Raw genomic sequence first — 25,424 nt, forward strand, 5'->3', positions numbered from 1 at the left:
TTCGCCAAATTTAATCGATGTAAAGAAATGGCTTGAGAAATTCCATGGAATGCTTACATGGAGTAATATATATAAAGCCGTACCATTAAACTACAAAATTAGAGGCAAACACAGCGTTAAAAAATTTTATAAAGAATAAATTACGATCGAAAATAAGTGACTTTTTTATCATATAGTTTACAGGCTACAATTGCTACACATTTAAGCAACAATAACAACCAGCCATTATCTTTTTCCAAAAATATTGAATTGCAGTATAAGTTTATGAAATTAGATGTATGTTTATTACTTTTTATTAAAAAGCATCTACATAAAACGCATAAATAAGCCCACTTCATATAATGCCATGGGATAGGAACCATCCGGAATCCTAGAGACAAAGTGTTGGGTTTTTCACCCTCTCCCCAGCATAATTGTGAGATCTCTCCAATCCCCCGAAAAACTCTGAATGGCGAGATGGGGTGGAAAGTTGCACTATATTTTTTTACTGCATATCAAGTATTTAGGTCTTTTTTTCTACAGGTATGTTTATGATTGTGGATTTTAGGGTGATGAAGTCCACAATTTTTGTGGTAAGTTTCGGGAAAGTTTGTCGACAAATAACTTGTTCTTTTACAAGACCATAAGTCCTCCTACTTCAAGGATGTACGTTAAGTGCAATTTGGGAGCATATTATTCCAAATGTTGACATAAGGTCATCCTTAAGTATAGGGTAAGCTCATCTGGAAAGTCCTGCTTTGATGTCTCTACCAGACGTTAACTTACACGGGAAGATTTTGCAAGCTATTCCAGCTACGTTACATTATTTGTCTTTAAGAATACAGCCCTTAGATTACTTTTAAAGATACAACCCTTTAACAACCGAATTCAGATTACTGTAGTGTAAATATCCAATATATTTGTAATGCTATTATAACCCGTTACAGAAAATACCCATTACATAGTTTTTAATAACGAATGCAAAAGTTTTGCGTGATTATACCGTATATGAGTGTGCAAAATAAATTCTAGCTACAAAAATAGAAATGGCTACGATTCCCCAGTTTTCTTTGGGATAATTTTGTTCATGGTCATATATTCCTCAACCTGCCCAGGGAGCTCTGCTAAGACGTCTTTGGCCAGCCGTTCACCACTACTTGTATCATATTGGTTGTCCCTTCCTAAATAATCTCGAAATGGCACAAACTGTTGGTTGAAAGAAAATTGTTATTTTGCTGCCAACATCACCTACATAGGATTTGTAATAACACATAAAATATATTTACGAATACCTTACAAATTCAAAGCCACATGTATAACATGCAATATCTTTTGGGAAGTTAAAGACCAAACGAGAGTAGTCCTAAAAGCTCAGAACACAAGTAAATGCATGTGTGACCATCTTTACATTCCTTATATTTTCCAAGCTCTGTCATAAAAAGAAAGCAAAGCATTTTGAAATCAAGATTCTTATCTCAATTCTTGGGATAAAATAAATCTGCTTTCTTTGCTTTCTTATTTGCGTACAAAATATCAAGTTTTCTTCTTGCCCCTTTTCTTTCCCCTATCTTCTCGCTTTTCCGTTAGGCCCCTGTACCTTTCTTCTCTTTGCCATCTGGTTATCCTTCCTTCTTCCAACCTCTTTTCATTGGACCTCTCCGCTTGTAAGGCTCCGTCCTTTCCTCCCCCTATTTCTTTCTTTCTTCCTTACTCGTATCTTACTAACCCCATCACCATTTTTGCTATCCAGTCAATTCACCTAGGCCCTTTTACAAGCCAACCTCTCCAAAGTACTTCTAACTCAAATCCTGATAAAGCAGAAAAAGGCTTACTTGAACTATATCGCGAGCAGCACTGACGCCATTTGCAGAAAGCCGAACCTCATCCCCATCAAGTTCTTCCATTGCTGTGATAAATATGAAAATGGGATTCAAGTATTTTTTCATTGTCATGCAAATAACAATTATTTATAATTTCCATCCACTGCTACCATCTTCCTTATAGGTATTATATATAAAAGTTAGGTAACTTTACCTAGGAACCTAACTGTTAATACAAGTTGGAGCCTATAGGAACCTTTTACAGATTTCTTCAAATTTCTAAACACTTCAATTTACAGTTTATTTCACGACATCATGTCAATATATACCATAAACTTCTATTGAAGAGCTGGAAAATCGTGATTTATATTAAATCTTACTGTTAATTTATCAGTAAAAACCTATAAAGTCAGTGAGCAGAACTGAATTATAAGAACAGCAATACCGTATTACTTCCTGTAAACGGCCCAAATTTTAAAGCCCTTTCGAATGAATTCACTGATCTTGAAATGCTAAAAAACACCCCACTTTAAAATGTCCTTTTGTTGGAAAGGCTTTTGTAAGAAGATATTGAAGAAACAAACAGCACTCTTGGAGAGTCTAGTTATAAAGCTTTGTTATTTGTTGAAAATACGAACTGCTCTATAGAATCGAAACAAATGATCCAAGTGCCCCCATTTAATGTGTGCCCCCCATACAGCACCAGCAACTCATTGAAAATCCTTATAAAATACTAAAATACTATACAAATAATACTCCACCACTTTCAAGCAGTAGGGTATATTTATTAAGCGACGACTAAATTATTTACATTTGAGCAAAAAAAACCGCAAAAACTTTCCCAGGAGACGGGTTATAACGAGGGGCATAACAATTTCGAAAAAAATTCTTAAAAACCGTGTTTGGAAAAGCTGATACACCCGTCGGATTATATTCATTATAATAACAATAAAATTATAACAGTCATAATTGCTGATGAAACTGCTTACCTTCAAATGCATCCGACCCGACACCGACGATGATTATCGACATTGGTAGCAAGGCTGCCTGATAATGAATAGTGTATTACAAAAATCGAACAATTTTACAAGTTTTTGGCAATTAAAAAGAGCAAGAATTGTTGTTTTATCAAAGTCTTCGCTAGTACTTGATTAATAATGGTAGTAAAATCGTGACATTGGCCACTGTTATTAGATTATGCATGTCAGTTAGGCAACTGCCTGCATATCAACAGATTACGTCAGTAAATCGTTGAAAAATGGCGGGAATCTACCAAAAGCTAAGATGAATTCAGAATAGACGGATGAAATTTAATTTCCACCAAAAGCCTTAGCTTTGACGCACAAACGAACTTAAGTTTAAGTGCAAGTGGGGAATCTTTATGTACAATTAAATACTGAAGAGTTTTCAGAAGCTCTTATTTAAGAATAAAATGACCAGGAAACCTCATTAGAGACACACCAGAGGTACCGAAAGCATGAGATTCTAAGAACAGGGCAGGCCTTCAGAGTAGCATTGCGCTTTCACTGAGGTTCACAGCTTTTAAAAGGTGATTCAGAACATTGGGTTATGAGGCTAGACTATTCAATACCTTGACAATTGCGTCTTTGGTCCTTTCCATGTCGGTGATTATTCCGTCAGTGATAATGAGGAGAATGTAGTACCTTAAAATAACCGTTAATATGATACATAGAGGCATTCTGATACAGGGACAAACACAAAGGCAAAATATATCACAGGATAACGTCATGGCGAAAATTGAGGCAAAATCAGAAATTACTCTCTTAGCAACGTTTTCATTAGAACCTTTGGTAATCTGGGCAAATTTTAGAAATTTGAAAATTTCAAGGACCTTTAAAGAATTAATTTGTGGTATTGTTAAAAAGCTACCCTTTTTCAGTTATAGCATTAACAGCTCTAAGCAAGAAGATAAATTAAATAAAATAAAATAAAATTGCCTTTTTCATAGTTGTTTTCATTAGGTTTTAATCAAAACATTTAGAGGAAATTAGAAGGAAGCTACGTATTGCTCCGTCAAGTTTCTTTTTAAGTTGTAAATACAATTTTTAAGTTCAAGTTCCAGTTATCCATTTCTGAGTCCCTTCAAGGTCCAATAATGGCTACAATGACTGCCGAGTGCTATTTAACTTATAACGAGAAATACTCACTGAGACCCTGGTTTGTTTCTCGCACTCATCTCTGCAATCCTGCGTATATTAAAGTTTTCAATTACATTTACATCCGAAAAACATTGCACGACCGACCTTTCTAATATTATGTCATGACAGACTGGAAGCGGTGATATGCAAATAAGGCCGAATGGAAACAATGAATCACAAAGATGGCATGCTCACAATGTATATGCAACAAATATTACACTCTCCATCGCAGAGGCGTTTGTTGGCAACCGAGCTTTCAAACGAGTTACTTCTAGCCCTGACAAAAATAGGTTGGTTGCTGCCACAGAAGGTTGGTTGCTGCCTCTGCGGCGGAGAGTGCCAAAATTAAGACAAAAATCGATTTGCTGCTTTCGACCGTCCATTAAAAAACCTCTTCTTCGCAATAACACTTGCTTACACTTTTCTTTAAAGAGGAATTAAAAGCTCCAGCTTTTTTTCCGCATTTAGACTTTTCTTCTCTTTATTTATACAACGTATACTATTTAACTTAACATAGTCAAGAAACAATATCAATAAAAAATATCTTGAAGGCACATACTACATGAGCTCGATAGGCAGAAAAATTAGCTTTTCATAATATGTAATTGGTAAATTCTATCAACAAGGGGGAGGGTTAACTTCTTCATATCTAAGAAGATATTAACAGCAAACCGGTATCTAAAAGTTTTTTCTCCATGAGTTGATTAAGATTTCTTGGAACTCATTGGTATCTTGCGTCACTTTTAAAGGACAGTTTTATACAGAAATAAATAATTGTACTTCTGCTTGAACAATGTGAAAAATTTCTTGGCCGTTCAAAATTTGAAAATGGATTTGAAAAAAGCAAACATAACAATATGCATTTGTCAAAGCCATTTGAAAAAGAATTAGCCAACATTGATATTTCGAAAACGGTAAAATGTATTCCATTATAACAAGACTGAAAAGGGAGAAAAATATACCTTGCAGTGCTATTGATAACTGGAGCAAAGTTGGTCGGGCCTAAAAAAAAAATTAGACAGTCTAATCAAAATAGAAGCTTAAACATACTTGATCCTTTCTTCCTCAAATAATATTTAAACATTTAGGAAATTTAAATTCTTCTTCGGTCTTAAAGTTGAAATGAGCATTTGCTTATCTTTTCCTTCCTTTTTTTTCTTATTATACAGAGACATTATTGAGGTTGGGAATAAGTGGAAATTTTAGCGAGAGACCTCCTTTACATCTATCATATCGCGCAGATATGATTGTCTTTGATGCAGTTATTGTGAAGGGAATATCTCTCTACTAAACCATGAAGAAAGGACTAGGAATTTGTTTTCGAATTTTAAAAGAAGGCGAAAACAGTAAGGTTTAATATTATATCATATTTCTTAATAAAATGTCATAATTTTTAACTTCTATGGGTAAAAATGAGAATTTTCGTTACCTGGTTTAGATAAAAAAGTTGATAATTTGAAATTTGCAACAGAACGAAATTTGAAATAAACTTTAGACTTTCAGGGCTTACATTGGAAGAAAGGATAACAACGTCGAAAAAATTAAAACAAACCGTATAATCTGCAGTTGTGGATACTGTTATAGTAAGCAGCAACGATGCCATCGACACCTGGACAGTTCGGATTCCCGGGATTGAAATTCTACAGAAAATAGATCTATTTGAATCCAAGTACAAAAAAGATTTCAACACAATTTAAAATATTTTTCTCAAAACAGTTTTTCCTTGATAAAGAGCAGTTAGGATTTAGTTACGTCTGTGTTAACTGACCTCAAACTTTTAAAATATTGACAGGTTGTACAAAGAAAGGTTGTACACGCATTGTTTCAAGGGGGAGAGGGGTGGCTTTGTCCGACCTTTAAAATTGATCTTTGTCAGCCATATAAATTCTTCATTCCAGTTATAAGGTATTTATCAAATGTTAAAGCTATCTCACCAAAGCAAATTCATGTGAAACGTGGAAATTTGGAGGAATTTGCGCACCAAATCCAAATGCAGGAAACAGCTTGTCACTAGATAATAAAGAAAATTTCAGTGCCCTATGAGAATTTGAATACTCAATTGATTTACTTTCTAACAGGATTTGTAATTGCTGGAGTAGCCATATTATAAACACAAATGTCTAGCATCAGCGATCGACGAATGTATTGATGCAACATTAAATCTCAAAAATTGTTTAAAATTTCTAATCACAAAAATTGGTCCATGAAGCACAATATTTTGAGTACCTTTTGAAAGTTAATGCATTTTCATCTACCGTGATAACAATCTACATACTATTGCATACCAAATTCAAACTTCAATCTAATTGCTTTGATATAAACAATTTACATTAATTCTAGTTGAAACCCTTAATAAAAGGCATTCGCTTACACCCTCTTAGCATATTCCTTATGGAATTGGCTGTTGTTATTAGGCTTCTAATAACCCCACATAAGATTACGAAAAAATAAATGGCTATAGAATGACAGGAAGTTCAAAAAAGTAAAATTAAACAAATAATATGAATATCTTACGAGTCATAATCCTGGATGATGGCACCAACGGAATTCAATGCCTGCACGTATTGGTTTGGCGTATATGGATTGATATAATGAAGAGACGACGGATTGCTAGGTGCCCCTGTAATATGACAAATTGTATTTGAGTAGCGAATCATTGGTTGTGTCGTCTCCTGGGGCTATTATGGGCTGGTATCTGGCAACCTTAAACAAAATGGAGCTTCTTTTCTTGTTCAAAATTAGCAAATACTTGATACTAATGGAAAATAAAAAAAAACACTGAATAAACTTCTAAGTGTAAGTTTTTGATTAAAAGACATGATATATATTTTGATATGATTGAGATAAAGAAAGATAATTTTCAAAACCTATTACGCGGCTTTTGATTCATCTTTATTCAAAAATAAAAAAATATATACTTGAAAAATTACTTGAAAAGACTTAAATTTTAATAAATGCTTTGATTCGTATAACTAAAATTCTTGAGACTTTTTGATCTAATACAATTAGTCCTAAAGAGACAAACTCGAGATTTTGTAAAAATTACCATTTGATGCTGTGAAGTCAATTGCAACAGCAAAGCACAACTCTGTCCTGTAAAAGAAAATCATGACAAAACATTACTTAAAAAACTTCAAATATGATATATGACATAAGTGGCTTTTGAAATTCCAATGTTATCCCTCTTTCCTTTCTATCATCCACCTTTCCAAAACGCATTTCATGAAGATATTCACACTAAACAGATTTAATGAATAAAGAATCTAACACGAAATAATTGGCTTGCTCATCCAATCTCTAATTCAGCCTGATAAGTATGTGAACTTCATTTTGAGAAGCTTTTTGAAACAATTTATGTAAAAGTTGAATTCAGTGGCACCCGAAGAAAATCCGGATGTTTTTCTGGTCCGGCACTCAAAATACTTAGAACCAAAGCTATAAAACAAAGAACTCACCCTCCCTTTATGAAGTCCAAGAATGAATGTCTTTGCTCTATTCTACAGTCAATGACGTTTATCTGTAGATAAATTAAATTCGGTCTGAAGAATTCACGAACGGTGATATATTTCAGTGAATAAGAACAATAAAATTCAGTTAATACTGATTCATTATACGTACCAATTACAAGGTTGCCAGCATCCCGAAGAATTTGGTTGAATGATGAAATAGGCAATTGTTTTATGCCCCCAATCAACACTCGTTTAACTTGGCGTTTAGAGACGAAACAGGAACGGGGAACAAGAAACAGGGACTATGGCAGTGAACAAGAAATCCAAGGGAAAGCCAATCCATCAAAGAAAGCCTAAATTGTAAGGGAGCCATTGCTAGAAGGACTTTAAGTCCTCTTGTCAAAAACTGTCATCTTGTCATTTCTTGGTTGCCTCATGGCAAAAAACCCGCAATATCTCCTTACCACTTAAGTGGGTTGCAGAGCGTGTTATTATCGTGAACGAATAACTGAAAGTACATAGTGCCTACTTTCATATTGGGTGAACCCTCTGGTAACAGACAAAACTACATATCGGATATCTCCCGATATTGGACACCTCCCAATATCGGACACCTCCCCAACAATAGACAAACAATCTAGCCTTAAAACGTCTATCCTGCTGTTTCCCCAGAGAACAAACGTTTCTCTACAACTTTGGTTCTGCTGAGGCCAGTCATAATTAGGCTTCGATGCAAATGCATGTGACAAAGATTAGTTCGATTTTTGCTAAAAGCATTTTTTTAAAAATTGAATAAGAAAATACAAGATCTTATTTATAAAATGTTAGCATACCAATCCTGAATTCTTGTAACTCTTCTTCTTTGCTTTATATTTCGGATTTATTAGCTAAAAACAGGAAAGAAACTAAGGATCCATGCAGGAATCCATGCAATAGACAATAAAAGCAAACTACAAGTCGAATTAATAAAAGAAGTTATTGACTTCAAATATCCATACCACGTTCTACAATTGAGTGCTTACTATAATATAACCGAAAGAAATGAGCAGCAGACTCGCGGTAAAGAGGATGTCGACATGGGGTGCATACGCGGGTGAAATGCGGTAGTGCGCGTTATTCTAATGCGAACAGTTTTTTAGCGATACAGAACTTGAAAATGGCTTTGAAAAAAGCAAAAATTTTACAACATATTAACTAAAAGCTTTTTCGTCTGACACTCCTCAGAGCATGAAATGTCGGAGTAAGGGTCCGAAAGAAAACGATGAAAAATATATACCCAGTTGTGGATCGAAATATGCCAATCAGAAAAATGCAAGCATAAGACCGGTAAATTGACCAATCAGTGCCGCGTGCCTAAAAAAAATACCAGTGGAGTCCAAGAGAGAAAACGAACTCCTGCTGTCTACACAATGGCTGTTCAGAAGTTTGGTCCGCAAAGTGCCCAGTTTATTTGAAACTGTGATTCTGGCTACGTAGGACGCACAACCCAAAGATTGGGGGATAGGATAAAACAGCATGTTCCTTCCAACATGAGACACAAAACTGTCCCTCAAAGGGAACAGCCTCCTCGATCTTGTAGGTCTAGAAACACTGTTAAAACAAGTGATTCTGCCATCGGTCAACATCTTTTAGACAACCAAGATTGTGCTAAACTCTATAATGACGACATATTTCGGATAATTGGCAGACCCCGGTCGTCTTTCCATCTAGCAGTTTTGGAATCAATCTACATACAAACGAAAAAGCAGCCATTGTGTGGACAGAAGGCACTCGGCACTGATTGGTCAACTATACCGGTCTTGTCCTTGCGTTTTTCTGAATGGCCTATTTCGATCCACAACCAGGATATATATTTTTCATCGTGTTCTTTCGGACCCTTGTTCTGACGTTTTTTGCTCTGAGGAGTGTCAGACGAAAAAGCTTTTAGCCAATATCTTGTAAAATTTTTGCTTTTTTCAAAAAAGCCATTTTCAAATGCATAGTTATAAAAAGACACATATGCATAGATACAAAGCTTACCTATGGAAAAATGAAACTGGGCTTTTTCTACCCGTGATCCTTAGCGTACTGAGTGCCAATCAAAAGAGAAAACTTACAACTGGAAATAAGTCGAGGAATTTAATATTTATTGGTAACTTTTTTTTTATAAGTATTGAAAGGTAGATAGATTTTTAAATAATGAACAATGAAGGGGTGGGATTTCCAACCTTTAATAGCTTGTTTTGGTAATATAAATTTTACAACTCCTTTTCTAATAACTCTAGCTTAGATCTATCTAATAACTCCAAAACAGATCTATGATAATCGATACTATGGCTTTGAAAAAAGCAAACATTTAGTAAACTAAAGCTTTTCGTCTGACTCTCTTCAGGGTTTAAAACGTCAGAACATAGATCGAAAACTCTACGCTAAGAAATATATATACCCAGTTGTGGATCGAAATAGGCCAATCAGAAACACGAGCACATGACTGTAAAGGTTGACCAATCAGTGCCGCTTGCCTATTAGAATGTTACCAGTGGAGTCCTAAGGTGAAAACGAACTCCTTTTGTCTACACAGTAGCGGTTTTTTCGTGCTTATGTAGATAGATTCTAAAACTGCTAGGTGGAACGACGATCGGGCTTTACCAATAATCCGGAACATGTCGCCATTATAGTTTTTTGCACAATCTGGGTTTTCTAGCAAATGCTGCCCGATAGCAGAATCGCAGGTTTTAGTTGTAATTTTAGATTTGCAAGACCGAGGTGGCTGTTCTCTTTGGGGATGGGTTTTGTTTTTTCTAATATAATATATCTATGATAATCGATAAATTAATCTTAAAATGATGAAAAGAGTACCTCGTAAGATGTTTTTCCTGTGCGAAAGTTAGCCAGTTGGCTTAGTGATGTTTCGAATTTTCCAATTAAAGAATGGCTAGAGAGGAAATCAAGACGGAAAATTATGACTTTTGGAATTTCTGCGAAACTTTGAATAAAAAAATTGCTAAAAGCAATTAAAGAAAGCAACCAGAGATGAATTAACCAAACTTCACACTTAAAAACTATAAACTGTTGAATAAAATTCCGTAAACTAATTGAAACTTTCTTTACTTTTTTTAAACAAGATTCACGTTCTGTAAGTTTTCTACAGAGAAATATGGTCAATGCAATTAGTTATTCTGAAACTGTACCTTCCATTATTATTCCAATCATAGCACTCAATAAGTAGTGTCCTGCTAAAAGAAAAAGTTTGTCAAAACATGAGGCAATGATGAAAACTATGTACCGATTTGTTAAATAATAATCGATGCTGTACAGAACGTAACTCAGAACCATCCTGTTCAACACATCAAAGCTTGAAGCTCGTGATGATATTTCATATAAGAAATCTTAAACAAAAGATAATAATACAACTAAGTATTACCTGATTAATAATTTAGTTTTGTTTCAATGGAAAAATGACATGTAATCAATTCATAAATAGATGAAGTCATATGACAACGATAATCATATGTCATATATAACTTGAACAAGATTTCCTTAAACGTCTTGACAAGCTTTAAAAAACCATAAAACTAATATTGAAAAATTGAAGGACTCCGTGCATTAATAAATTGTTTCTTTAAATGGAATTTCTGAATAAGTTATCCCAGAATTTAACATGCATAGCTAGGGGCTTTGACTACAAAATCCCTTAGCTGTGATCTTTATATGTTATTGCTTTCTTGCGCTGAGTAATCAAAATCGTATTTAACTAAACGATAATTTCCGACGTCTATTTTGGTAAAGATTAATCGAATGATACCTGACATCATCTCCATTACACAGCGTTCTTGAGGCAATTCTAAAAGGTGACCAGGTTGGGTTTAAGTTACTCTTAATCACGTTTGTTCGATGTACAACTGAAAAGCTGAAATGAAATGCAAAAATTAGCTTAGAAAAAAGAAGCAGCAATGTTTGTGAAAGATTTATATTTTCTATATTAACTGATGATAAAATGAGTAATCTTCAAAAACTGCTGTCATGTTAGCTAGATAAGTTAGCAGTCTGAGCTAACGTGCGGTGATCATTAACGTGCTGGAGTTAGTTTGTTAGTTTGTGAAGGCATGTTAGTTTGTGGAGTAACTCGTAGTTACAGCTTGAAACCAGTCTTCACTAAGTTAAGTTAAGTTGGTACAGCTTTGTCAATGAAGAATGAATCTGAGACGTGGGCATTCAGAAGCAAAATCGTGATAGTAGAATATCTATGACAAAAGGTCTCCACACAAATACCAATCATCTTGCAATGAAAGTTTTTATTCCAATTCTTATACACTAATATTTTACATATTTGTACTAAAATCGCATATAGTTATTAATTTTTCTTATCACATCTTGACATGTAGATGGAAGTTTTACATCCCCTCCTTACTGGTCGATGGGAATATATCTTTTGTATGCGAGGATCATAATCAAAACCAAATAACAGACCAAAGGAGATTGCCAAAATAATTTTAATTGTTAAAAGTTGCCCAAAATCTGGAATTGCCTGAATGTAACAATGAAATACTAAAGCATTTACATATCAGAAGTATAGCCATTGAGGGACCGAGGATCAATGCCCCTAACAGTTTCATCGTGATAATTTCATCCCCTGCACTCAAAGAAATGGCACGCGAAGTCTTGACTTGAAAGACTTCCTTATCCAGCAAAAAGCTGCAAAGCACTCTAAAGATCTATGGTAGCGCTCTGAATGCAGCCTCTGTTTCATTTTTAGTTTATTTGACTGTTCTCTTGTTTAAACGTCATGGTGCTAAAATATTGAAGCACTGCAAAAGGTGTTCACCTTCCATCTTCATTGCATCTTGATATCGTTAAGAATGGATCGGATTTGCCAAAGAAGTCCTTTTTATCCAATTTACGACCACAAAACTGCAAATTCACAATGTCCTGAAAGAAAGCAGTTGTATGGAATAAATATATATATTGATTTTTGTAAGATGATTTACAAACCACAAGAATGTTCCATGTATTGTGTATTTTATCCAAAAGCAAATGGACATAAAGCAATTTAGTAGCCACAGGTGGTCCTTGCCCGTGCGTTAGCCCTTTTTGCTAGGCCGCAAGTCCGAAGATATTTTAAGAAGAAGGAACTCATCCTTCTAATGTATACCATGGGCCTTGATGACTTGGTTCTGGTTCCTTCCAAAGGCTTCAATACCATCGCCGGCCAAGGGTGTATTTGATAGAAACTAGTGGAAAAAAGATCTATGCACGTAGTCATATTGTTCATACACAGGTGGGAAATTAATTGTGAGGGGGGGGGGGGGGGGGTTGGAGAGGTGTGAGATGAAGGTGAGAGGAGAGTGAGATTGGTGTGGACGTGGATGTGAGAGAATGGGAGTAGATGTAGGAGGGGTTTGAGATGGGTGTGGGAGGGGTGTGAGATTTGGGTTTGAGGGCAGTGAGGGAGTGGAAGTGGATGTTGGGGGAGTGGGAGGATATGGAAAAGGTGTGGGAGGATGTGGGAGGCGTGTGGGAGGATGTGGGAGGCGTGTGGAAAGATGTGGGAAGGGTGTGGTAGGATGTTTGTGGGAAATGGAAGGTTGTGGGAGAGATGTGGAAAGATGTGGGAGCGTTGTGGGGGATGTATGAGAGAGTTTAAGAAGGGTGTTGGGGAAGTTTAAGTGGGATATGTGAAGGGTACGGGAATGGTCAAAAAGAGCGTAGAAGGTGTTTAGTGGGGATGCAAAAGGGGTATGGGAGGAGTCTAACAGATTTCAAATCCTTGCCAGGGCAGCAGTCCCAATTAGCTTCTAGACCCCGAAAGCTAGAAGTCTTATTCTCAGCATGAAAACATTTCAGGAGCTGCAATTTCTAGCAGCTACCATCAGGGAGGAGTACTGTCCTGTCAGAAACAAAATGATCATAACAGTTGATCTTTTTTCGATCTACTGATTATTGATTGGCACACATAATTTTTCTAAATCCAACAGCAGCATTTCTCAGAACGGACTGCATCACCCTTTACGAAAGAAAGATTCAAGATATTTTTAAGGCTGTATTCCTTAAAGATTTTCAACGAGACAAGCCAATGACCTTTTTGTCAGGACCAAGGTTCCAAATCAGGCAATAGCTCTTATCGTGCTTAGCGGGAGATGGTGATTGATTTTGGGTTTATTCATTTTGTGCTATTGTTCTTTAAAGTCTATCATCACTAAAAGGTTTTAATTTTTGGCAGGGAAATACACTACACCAAAGTATAACATGCAACCTTCGTCTTTCTTTAAGTATACCCTCAACTTGTTTCAGTACTATATAAGTATTTCAGATTTACAGAATTTTAAAACAATGTAGCTCTGCAGAAGAAAAAGATCAAAACCTTAGCATAAAATTTGTACACTTTCAAAGGCCAAAAGTAGTTTTAATGCTACTAAAATGCCTGGAGTGCGCTATCAAAACATTGGCTTAGACCCCCACTTGCGTGGAGATAAAAAATAATACATGATTACAAACTCGTTTGCAGGGGCTTAATCTTATTCATCTTTGACCTAGAGAGCTGGTGATAGGACAATAGTACTCTTTGATCAACATCAAAAGATGGCCTCATATGTGATAATCCGGATTCGTCTTCAAAAAGAAAACGTTTGTTTTCTTAAGAACAAGCTTGAATGTAACTTTAGATTGTGTTTCAATATCTAATCGCAATGGATCAGCTGTGACAGAAATAGTCTGCAGATTTTACTGAAGCTAATGACATGGGGTTCATTCAAGAGTTCAGTAGCGATGCAAATATACAATGTATCTGCAATGGTAACTTGAATAGACCTTCCCCTTTTTGCATTTTCTGGTCTCTTTCCGTCCGTTCGGTGACGAATAAATGGCCTAATGTGTGATCATCTTTAACATACAGAATAACAGATAAAACTTATTGCATTTAAAGTATAAATCATTGAGAAATCAAAACAACTAGTCATTCTAAAAAGGAAAGAGTTGCGTGTGGTAAATGTATATCAAAAAGACTAACACTAAAGGAAATGACCTTTTTGAATAAGGATATTAAAACTAACCTTGCACGATCGAAGCTCCTCGGCAGAAACTATAGAAAATCAGAAAAATGATAAAAAAAGTCAAGATATAAGAATGATAAAAAAATGATATGAGAAGCTTCACCTTCTGATATCAAAGGTTAATTGATTGAAAGCAATGAGCTTTCTGCATTCTCGTTCATTGACATCGCCACAGATTGATCCTTCGATATACAATCTCAAGATTCCAGAAGCTACACAATGAGAGTTTAAACTCAAGAAAAGGGTGGCAGTTACTCATTTACAAGGCTTAAGTTTGCGTTTTGTGGTTGATCTATATATAAATGAGGTAATATCAAGTCAAGATCACTGGTAGAGACTTCGACCAGTTAATCGTGTTTTTCTAAAACATGGCGAAGCATTGTAGGCCCCACCTTTTACCACACAATGCTGGGTTTTTTTGAAAGCTGGTGATTTGAAAACATGGCTACTGATCACAAATTTGAGGTAAAATCAGATACGAAAAACTGAAAACAAACGTCGTTTTTGTTGTGTTGCAGTGTATGCAGTTAATAGGCCTGGAATAGTAGCAGGATCACTATTTTGTGTTTTTCCTGTAGGTTTTACCAAGGATTGTATGATTCTTTCAACCAGCTTTCTTAAGATGAAAAAAGCTGCAAAAAGCTTAGTTACGGACAGCTTTACATAGATTTTAGGCTTTTTTTATTTAATTTCAAGCATTTTCCTGAAATCAAATAAAAAGTGAACACGTAGCTCTCTTCATTCTACGACACATGGGATTTTCGGCACAACGAAAATTCCTTTGAAAGCGAAGCGCCTGTATGGTACATTTCTGTTTTACAAGGTCTTTGTTTACTCCTTTCGGAGGCATTCCAACTTTTCACGCATTCCCGTTCCTTCACGGGAGCTTCTTAAACCTCCCAATGGTACAGTGCTACAATAGTAGAACAGAGAGAAGACTTTAAGCCACTTGAAGCTATTTATAGTATTCTGAATCGTTTAAAAATGTTATGCATTTTTCGTTTTCGTGGAACTATTTTAAGAGACTTTACAAAGGACACGAAACATGCATAAATTTCAGGAGTTTGTATCTATCTTGCTAGTTTAAACAGAGAGGGTGAGCCAAACTTAATGTATGAAAGACTCATTCTTCACATCATGTCGCTTCTCTAAAGATGGTTAAACGCAAAGAGATTTTACATGAGTCAACTCACCAATGATAAAGCCACACTTCGCATGCTTTGGATTGCTGCAATGAAAGATAATGCACATGAGACAAAACCTGCATCCAAAAAAGTCAAAATGAAGTAACAAACTGGAACAATTTAAAGACAAATTCACGATAGCAGAGTAACAGGTGAGTGGTTTCTTTATTGGAACATAATTCAGAGGAAATATCGAAATGCATAATGCTCAAAATACTTTAATTTCGTCTGCAAGCGTCCTCCGCTTTCTCCAAATATCGAGCCAAGTGTGCACTCGGCGTGTCCGATGAAATCCTTAAAAAAGAAATATTTAACGCTTACAAAATGGTGCTGACATAAAGTTTAGCAAAAACAAAATATATGTCTAAAAGGCCTTCTGTGCTCGAGGAGTTCAGTGAAAAACCCCCGTATTTCTGTGCTCGCGGAGTACAGTAATTTCAAAATTGGGCCTCCAATACATAAGAACATTTAAGGCTAAAATTTAAAAATTAGTCTTCCTATACATGAAAACCTTTTCAGGCTAAAATTTGAAGTTAGGGTTTTACCAGTGGAGTTGCTGTTGAATAAAGTTTTATTATCTGCTTATATCTAAAACTAACTCGGCAAAAAAATGTTTTACTTTTAAGCCAAAGTACAATACTGTGTCTAACAAAGAAAGAGAGACAAGACCCCTTATGCTTCTGTAAACTCAGAATTTTATCAGTTACTTACATGGCTTTTCAGATTTGAAGACTCAGAATCAACATCATATCTAAAAACAAATAATTCACAAATAAAAATCGGTTGTATTCGTTTCCATTAATAAACAAAGCATTCTTTTTTATAACTGGGGAATAATAATATCCTCTTAAAAAATCACATCAAGGGTGGGTCACCAAAGAGCTTCAATATGCTATGGTGAGATCGTTCCAGGAAAATAATTTAGAAAAGATTAGTGGTTGGAAGAAGTTTAATGAAATGAAAAAGATAATGATCCGTTTTAATATGATGTTACTATCATGGTTTCAACACTGTTTCTTGCGGCTTTAATGTATTTTTAAAATAAATGCAATCTAGTTTGGCTGGTGCAGATTCACAAAACGTAGAACCAGATTACAGAAAATGCTCAAAATTTTGCTAGATTTCATATTTTCCAATGCACCATGAGAGACAATGCACTATGTGTTTGATTGTTTAAAACTTTTATCAGCCTTAAAGGAACTCAAACATGGATCTCAGGGTGGGACTCCAATACCAAATAAGCTAAGATAATTTGTGCCCTAAAATCAGCATCGCCGATAACATAAACAATGAAATCTTAAAGCCAGAACAAGAGTTAATCTAATAGGGGTTCTTTTGCAGCTTAAAGCAGCTAACGATAGAAAAGGTCCACTATATATAAACTTTAAAATTTTCCAATTTCAGGGGGGTAACTTTGCTTAATTTGTGTTCAGTTCTGTGACGTATCGTGAAACTATATTCATATACTCTGTAAATAGGTATAAATACACTTTGATGTAAAGATTGGCATCGAACGCTCCATGAAAGACTATAAAACAGTATTTTTCATTAAATAGGTGTATGAACCATACAGATTAGGGGATATTATCAGATCGGAATTGAAAACAAATGAACTGCACGGAACAGCAGGGGTGTAGCAAAATTAGGAGTACAAGAAAGGGGTCTTTCAAAAAATGTCTCCAAATACCGACAGCAGCGCACCACCGCTTGAAACAACCTGTAACAAACTATCATACTAACACTTCAAATCGTAGTTTCTGGACTTCTTCAAAGTAGTAATCGATCACAAACGCCTTTACAAAATCTGGATTTAATGTGTTCATTATCACTTCTGTTCGTCCATACTAAAAGACAAAAACGAAAACATGGCATACATAGGCAACTCCATAAATCAAAATGCCAAAAATATATGCTCACTCTTCTCCTAAAAAGCTGTGTACAAACAGTACCTTCTTGAACAAATCTATTGAAATTCCACTTCATTTATTATTGAACATTTAATAAACTCGTAATTTTCTACACAGATATTAAATTCTATTGAATACAGTTCCTTAAAACATCGGAATGACTCGTCAGTACGTTATATCGTAGAGTTTTGCCTCTCGTGTATCTTCAATATAACTGTCAAGTTGACAATCAATACTCATAGAATATTGAAAATACGATAAGGGTGAATCAAAACAGAGAAATACGGCAAAATCGATTAGGTATAGTCAGCAGATGTTTGTACACAAATTCAACGAACCATTTAAGATTTGATGAGAAAAACATAGAAATTTTTCATCCGATGTATTAGTATTTGTTAATTCTTGATTTTACCAAATGCTGTCAGATTTTCTGTCACTCGCACTTTATACAAGATTTTTAAATTTCAATCTAAGTTTTTGCTAAGTTCTTGTCAATCTAATCGCTCTATCAAAAGCACAGCCGGAAACAGCCCTGTTGACCTTAAGTCGCAATTCGACAAAGTTGTTAAAAATTATCACATACTGATTACTTGTATCATCGATTTAGAATCTAAACACAAAAGGTCAAGTAAAATATTTGCGGTATATGAAGAGCTAGCTTTTTAAGGTAGAACCACCGCGGGTTTGTCACCAAATTAAATTTTCACGCAAATCTCACAGTTTTATTTAACCATAATGGTCTTTTCAGCAACCAGCACAATTTTAAAAGGCAGTCATTGCCAATTTTTATCATTGGCATCAAATAAGTAGAATCAGGGGTCTAAAAATACAGCTGGTGATCTTTTAGAGAAGGGCAGAGCCTTCACTGACAGCTTTTTGATGCAGAACAGATTTTTGGGGAACATCAAGAGCACTTAATTATCTCAGTTCAAGAAACACATGTACTTTCTGAGGTCGAAATACACATGATGCAAATGATATAAGCCTCTTTCTTAACTGCCAGAATGAAAAGTTGTGTAAAAAGCTATTAATTTCAAATCATAAGATAACATACACACAGTTTGTATAAGCAATCAAGAACGAAGCACAAAATTTTCATTTATTTGTATTTTATCAAGTAACAATTACCTCTCTCCAGTTTTTAGATGCTTTATCCAAAATGTACATAACCACAACTATGATCAGAAAAGATATTGATTTGTTGTTGTCTTAGAATTTTTTTTTAGTATGAAACAATTCATTCATCTGTATTCATATATGAAATTAGTGTGTAATGTCTAATAGTGGAACAAAATTTATCAATTAAAATTTACCAAAATCAATTTATTCAAAATTCGAAAATGCAAAAGTCAGTAAGTGATTGAAAACTTCTATAACATCAATAATCACTATGCAAAAAGCTTTCCCATCATAGAACTTGCACTAATTGGTTGAGATGCAAAAAATACAACTTTAGATAGCATCATAATGAAAAAATTGCTTACGTGGATCAGATTTTGAGAATGTATCCATATCAAGTAGATCCCTAGATTGGAGGTTTTTGTTATAAGTTACAGGAATAGAATAAAAGCAAAGAATAAAAGCAAAGAATAAAAGCAAAGAATAAAAGCAAATAAAAAATCATTAGATATTTTTTGTTGGCTGCTATATTGAGATTAAATGGTGTATATTCTCAAACTCACTAAAGCCATTTAGAAAGTGAAGGCATATTGTGGCCTATTCAACAATGAAAAACATCATAAATATTATGATATAAATATTTCAGATGATATAAATATATAAATATATTATAAGCAAGGGTCACCTGCAAGATATATGCAGTTCTACTTGAGAGACAGGCCTTGCAATTTCCTGCTGTGGGGGTTGAGCTGGGTATTGGTGGTATCCTGGTGGTGGATAAGAGGAGCCTGGTGCTGCAGAAGCCATTTGTTGATAGTTGACAGGAGGGTATGGGGGATGTGAGGCACTCATTTCTTCTAAGTTTGTCACTGAAAAAACCAAAAGAACGTAAATAATTAAATGATCTGTGTCTGGCTAAATCATTTTTAAATGCAATTGGTACAGAGCACTGTTCACAATAATTCAAATCAAAAGTCTTGTAGTCAAAGGAAAATTTTTTCCTTAAGTTCAATGCTGAAATAAAATAATGAGAGTCTGCCAATAAGAATACAAAATACATGTTCAATATATAGAGAAAATTATAAAGAATACAGGCCCTGCCCAGCAAGCGCTTGAACAAGCACAGCGCCTAAAATGCACCTTAAAAAACCATGGAGAGCAATTCATTGAGCACCTTAAAATGTAAACAATATAGTTTCAAAACAAAATATTGTTTTAAAATATTGTTGATCATACTTAAACCATCCTCTCAAATGACCATAATATTATTATATATCATATTATCAAACAAGATTTGTACAAGAGTTTATGCCACTAATCTTTTGATGACATTTTATACTCGGTTTTATATCCAGTTACTTTTAAGGCCCCTTCTACAAGAACATATTTTCAAATGAAAACATTTATTTCTATGCATAGAAAATACAAACCTATACAACAATCTGAGAGTAGAATCATTGGAAAACACAATAATATTTGAAAGTGCTTTATTTCCGTTTGGACCCAAGTCTTTTGATTCATTTTCACCTGGAAGACACGCTAACCTGTCCATCCCTTCCCACTCCCCCCCCCCCCCCCCCCCCCCGACCCATTTTTTGAGTTTGCCACAATTTTGTGGGTGCAACCATTTATTTTGTGACAATACATTCACAGAGAGACAGAAAATACAGGGGTGGCTTTGTTCCACCATGGGTAGGGGTATCTCGAGATTTTGCCATTTACCAAAGTTTCTTCAAACCTTTCATCTCTCATCTACTCAAGTTTAAAAAGCATGGCAAAAAAACTGATGCCAAGGAAAAGTGCAATTTACAAATACATGGCATTTGTATAGTACCCAACTTTTATTGTTAGAGATGACCCTGATAAAAGAAATGACAAAGAGTATGAGAAGAAAAGATGGTAGAGCCCAGACTGGAAACTTTGTCTTTTGCGTGGTCAAGTTTACTTTGAAAATTTGAGACTGCGTGCCTGAAAACATAAACTTTTTTAACGTTTTTACCCTTAATATTGGGAAATGTTATTATCTGGCGATTTTGCGTGGCCAATATGCAAAAGCATGCAGTTGAATGTGTTGGCAATATCTTTCGGTTGCGTAACAAAGTTTCCAGTCTGGGGTGGAGCTCAAACAGTTATTTTGCACCAGTGGAGATTACATTTTATTTGCATAAACATACTCCTTGTTGCATGCATTGCACGTGATGGCTAGATACAAACATGGTTTTCCAAATTTACAAGGCACAAACATACTTTATAATGAAAATGTTGTACTACAGAAACAATATTCACGACGGGAATCTATCCCTGTTTCAGTTGGAAAATGCTGGAAAACAATCTCTGCATGAATTAGCACTTGTAATGTATCTCTGGCGCTCTCGCTCATATTATTTTGTTTGTCCTGGGACACCCTGGGCTGGGAAGACTGGGTGTGTGAAAAATGAACAACGCAACACTGCTTATGCAGACTGGTGCAAGATTAATTATCTTAAAATTCGCTTCAGTCCAGAGCAAGCTCTCCTACCAAAATGAACAATCCTATTTTTAATGGTCATGCATATGGAATTCCAAGGTTCGGATTCAAAACGGTATTTTAGCAGTAGGCCCAAACAAAGGAGGCAAGCGCTTTGGAGGTATTGCTAAGACGGAAAAGAAAATATTGCTTGTTCAAAAGGCCGCTAACTTAATTCTACTCTGAATGCTTCGGCATAGATTACAGATCGCATGAATATTAATAACTCTAAGTTGTATCTATTAAACTTACAATTGCTGCGATTTTCTTATCTTTTCGATGACACACACCACCCTCTATTCAGAACAGAGACTGACCCAAGACATTCCAGTGTTTGTGGTTGTTGATGCTAATTTGCACTGGTCAGCAAAACATACAGTCCACCACATAATGAAATACCTCGATAACTGCAAGGTAATTATGTTACGACGGAATTTTGCCAATTCAACTGTTTTAATTTTATCCGTTCTGTGCCTAGTCATCGTATAGTTCAGTTCGTTCTGTTTCTGTTCCTGTAACTTATTTTTTGTTATTTTGCAAATGCTGTCCTTTTTTGGTCAAGTTTTTAGCTCTAGTTAATACTAGGTGACAGATGGCTTTGTAAATTCCTTTCTGCAAATAACTTTTGCAACTTTCCCTACTTCTCCCGCTTCAATATCCCCTTGGCTTCTTAGACAATGGCCAATTGATGCTTAAATATCTCTACCCTAATTTATATTTCTCAATCCAGTAATATCTTTATTTTCGAAACTCTTTACAGTTCTTTCAGTGTATCTTTCTTTTCTTGGTTTTCCCTTGCAATCAGCCCGGGAGGGGGGGGGGGGGGTACTTAGTATATTTTGCTGACGGGATGTGCACCGTCTTTCCGGGTATCATTTTCAGCAATTTATTCTAAGGCCAGGTATCTGTTCAAAAGGATATAATCTAAAGCCGGTTGCCTGATTTTCGTTTTTTTTCTATTCAAAAATAACAGCAAAGAAGCTGCCCACCCATTGTTTTTGCTGTGTTCTGGCAACTATGGGAACTGGCACCAAAGCTTTTGTTTTCCTTTGTTCTCTTTTCCAGAAATTCTAAAGCCGGGTGTCATTTTTAGCTTTTTTTTCTAAAGCCGGTTCACCAAAACAATCTTAGGAGTGCACACCCCCCATCGTTTTGGTATCCAATTACAACCCTTCATAAGTAAATCACCTAATATCGCAGCAAATAAGAATCGATTAAAAAGACGGACTTTTGTTACAATCCTATGTTTATTCTTCTCTTGTTAGTCTCAAAAGCATAGTTTATCAAGCGGTATGTTCACTCTGTCGCGCGGTCCCTTATTTCGAAGTTATGGCCTCAGCTAAGTGGACACATGAAGGGCTTTTAGAAACGGATAGGGTCGGGAGCCTAGAGAGGATCCAGCCTCTAAAACTTACCATGCTATTTCTGGTTCCTTCATTATAACAAGGTAATTTTTGAGCTGCAAAAGAACCCTTGCTCTTCTTTCAGCCCTGTCCTCCCTTCAAACTTTGTTCCGACGACACTGATATGTTTCCGATAACAAGGATTTCAGTTTCATTTTAAGAAGTATCATTTTCATAAAGAAAATAACATGAGCAAAATGTCTTTATGATGGTGCTGTCAGTGGTACTTCTTTACGTTGTTTCTTCTAAATTTGTTGCTTTACTTAAATCTTTCGAAACCAATATCAGTTGCCTATTTTCGAAAGTATTGCCTGCAGAGGTTCAAACCATAATTTCAAATTAAGCCATGTGTGTTTGAGTACACACAGTGCAATCTGGATCCTGGTCCATGACTTTTTGGGAGGCTATTCCAGAAAGCTGTTCTATGATATAAAAGTTTTAAATAGACGTTTACCACACCTACAGCGATATTTGAGCAACTTATACTGGTGGTTGATATAATTTTGGAACAAATTTTTGCGACATTGTCTTTAAAAATCAAAGGGTTGGTTAAACTATTGGCTTTTGATGAGTAGATAAATGCAAACCTAAATTTTTAGTACAAGCCATTGATTTGGGTGAAAATTCTTGTTGAAGCAATACGCTGCCATTGATACGAGTTCAAGTTGATAACCACGATGGTAAGGGGAACACATGTCATCAGCATGCTCATAAATAGCCTGACAATCTTGCTAGCTTAAGCTGTAAAATAGAGTGAAACTTCAAACCAACAACATTTTAAACCGTGTCCAATTTCGCAAGCATTTGCAAGATATCCAAACTATCTTTTAGATACAGGTTGACATATGGAATAAAAAATAAGTTTTAAATATGCTTTAACAGCTGCTGCTCAATGTTAAACCGTGAAAGCTTAAAAGACGACAGTTGAGAAAAGCAGATAACAAACGCTACAATATCAACATCCAAACATTGAGATAAAACTGCTGAAATTCATGGGTGGAATTATCAAATATGCATGAGATGGTAGGAGATCAAGAGAAAGAATCGACTTCAAATTGAGCGTACAGTTTTTCTAACAAAGGAAAATTTCGCGATACAGTATTGAACATCTGCACTACAAAGATCAGCGGGATGTGATCTTTCCCAAAACCTGGAAGAAGAAACAAAATATCATTTCAAGATCTGCCTTTTGAAGAGTGTGTTCCACACATGGGTTTATTGCTTTGAGGAAAGGAACAACACTGAATGGTAGGCATTTTTGTTAATCAAATTTTGAACTGGCATTTTCAAGCAATACAAGACAACGAGTTTTGGTACCTGGTACCTGGTAGAAATAATTTTATATTTCAGAGCTTTGTTTAAGATTTTTGTGATGGCTAGTTCTACTATGTTTGCTGTATATGGTTCATAAGTGCTTCAAAACAGTTGTAGAATCGCTTTTTCACCAGAAAACTTGTCATTAATGGAATTTTCAAGTGTAATTTATGTTCATATTGAGGTTTGTTGCCTTTCTAAGAACTGTTAAAGTTAAGCACAGACTATCCTTTATTCTTTCCAACGACAAGAAACCGTTAATGGGATCCTTTTAGTCAATTAAACAAGCGTGATGAGGAAGGGGTACTCGTAAAGGGGCATCGGAAGCTTTCTCAAGCGGAGATCGAAGGTTTTTTTTATTGTTTTGTGTAATGGAGGTGCCTAGGGGGCCTAAAACAAAGCCCTAAGACAGGAAGAGAGGGAATAATTGCTAAGAAGGGAGAATTTTTTGTCAAGCAAGAAGATAGTTAAGTGACATCGGCAAAAACTGAACACTGATGAAAGAAAGCGGATCTTTGATGAAGACGATAAATAAAACGGGATATTAAACATAACTCTGTAGGACACCGGGTGAAAATAAATGAGGACTGGAAAGAAAGCTATCAAAAGGTCAACCTGATACATGTGTGATACAGATACAACATAGAAAGTTTATAAAGAAGACGGGTGTCCCAGACACGACCAAAGGCCTTGAAGATGCTAAAAGAGATAACTATGTGCCACCAAAGGATTCCAGAGCAGAATACCAAGCAAGCATAGCGTACATCAAGTACCAACAATTTCGGTGTGATTGAAGCAGGGCAACCGAAAATTTATCCCACCGAATATTTTCTTACCGAAATTTTCAAATGTTAGAAAAATCTCATTTTACACCATTTTACACTCATTTTACAAAAATTTTGTTTCTTGATATTATTTGAGTATTACTATACTTCCCATACAAATCAGTTTTCTGTTTCTGGTTCTTCTTTGTCATCAACAAATAAGATACACAGCTCATCTTTACTCTTTCGCCCTCTACATCCAAGAAATTTGACTTCTCTTTATGCATGTGCTAAACTGATGTTTCTAGCGGATCTTCATAATTTCTCTCAATTATTTCTTTCTATAATAAAAAATAATCCTTTCTCTATGATAGAAATAATTAAAAGAAAGTGTTTCATTTCTTTACTCCCCGAATTTTTTTCTTTCCACCGAAATTTTTTAAGTTCTTACCAAAATTTACACCGAAATTTAAAAAAATATGACCAAAATTTTTTCCAGCGTAAGTCAACCCAACAAAATTTTCGACATTGGATTTTTTGGTAATTGACATCATTAATACAACTCTTGACGAAAAAAACATTGGTGACCAGTAGCGGCGCCACGGGGGGGGGGGGGGGGGACTGGGGGGACACGTCCCTCCCAGTTCTTGGCAGGATTAATTTTGCATTTCGTCTAAATCCAATGAGAAAATTTTGGGAGAGGGGTAATATTTTGGCAACGTACTTTTTGTGATGTAATCCTATGATTTTCAAACTGCCTTTACATAGCCAAAAGTGAGTAATGGGCGTTCC

At 35.4% G+C, this 25,424-nt stretch overlaps 1 protein-coding gene and 1 long non-coding RNA gene across 3 annotated transcripts; one reads left to right on the forward strand and one right to left on the reverse strand.

The window, feature by feature from the left end:
* Positions 1–140: 140 nt before the first annotated feature.
* On the reverse strand, positions 141–21,537 carry LOC135692502 (copine-9). Of its 2 annotated transcripts, none has more exons than XM_065210650.2 (25): positions 21,404–21,537; positions 19,331–19,514; positions 19,011–19,051; positions 18,655–18,701; positions 17,360–17,463; positions 16,331–16,370; positions 15,837–15,913; positions 15,629–15,663; positions 14,436–14,464; positions 12,212–12,315; positions 11,192–11,296; positions 10,578–10,619; positions 10,246–10,321; positions 8,241–8,294; positions 7,414–7,475; positions 7,005–7,051; positions 6,473–6,578; positions 5,893–5,968; positions 5,511–5,598; positions 4,921–4,960; positions 3,968–4,006; positions 3,391–3,463; positions 2,789–2,846; positions 1,812–1,885; positions 141–1,185 (listed from the first exon to the last, which is right to left on the reverse strand). In XM_065210650.2, exons 2-25 carry the CDS (start codon positions 19,495–19,497, stop codon positions 1,030–1,032), a joined length of 1,740 nt encoding a protein of 579 aa, XP_065066722.2. In that variant the 5' UTR covers positions 19,498–19,514; positions 21,404–21,537; the 3' UTR covers positions 141–1,029. The 2 variants fall into 2 exon arrangements, with proteins under 2 accessions (XP_065066722.2, XP_065066720.2); XM_065210648.2 differs by having other exon boundaries at positions 10,578–10,622.
* Positions 15,287–25,018, forward strand: LOC135692506 (uncharacterized). The gene is made up of 3 exons (XR_010516874.2): positions 15,287–15,771; positions 21,456–21,565; positions 23,437–25,018. It is a non-coding gene; the product is annotated as an uncharacterized LOC135692506 (long non-coding RNA).
* Positions 25,019–25,424: the final 406 nt, after the last annotated feature.

Source organism: Rhopilema esculentum, chromosome 3 (genome assembly GCF_057945365.1).
Source record: "Rhopilema esculentum isolate cy_ngs chromosome 3, ASM5794536v1, whole genome shotgun sequence".
NCBI classification, from domain to species: domain Eukaryota; kingdom Metazoa; phylum Cnidaria; class Scyphozoa; order Rhizostomeae; family Rhizostomatidae; genus Rhopilema; species Rhopilema esculentum.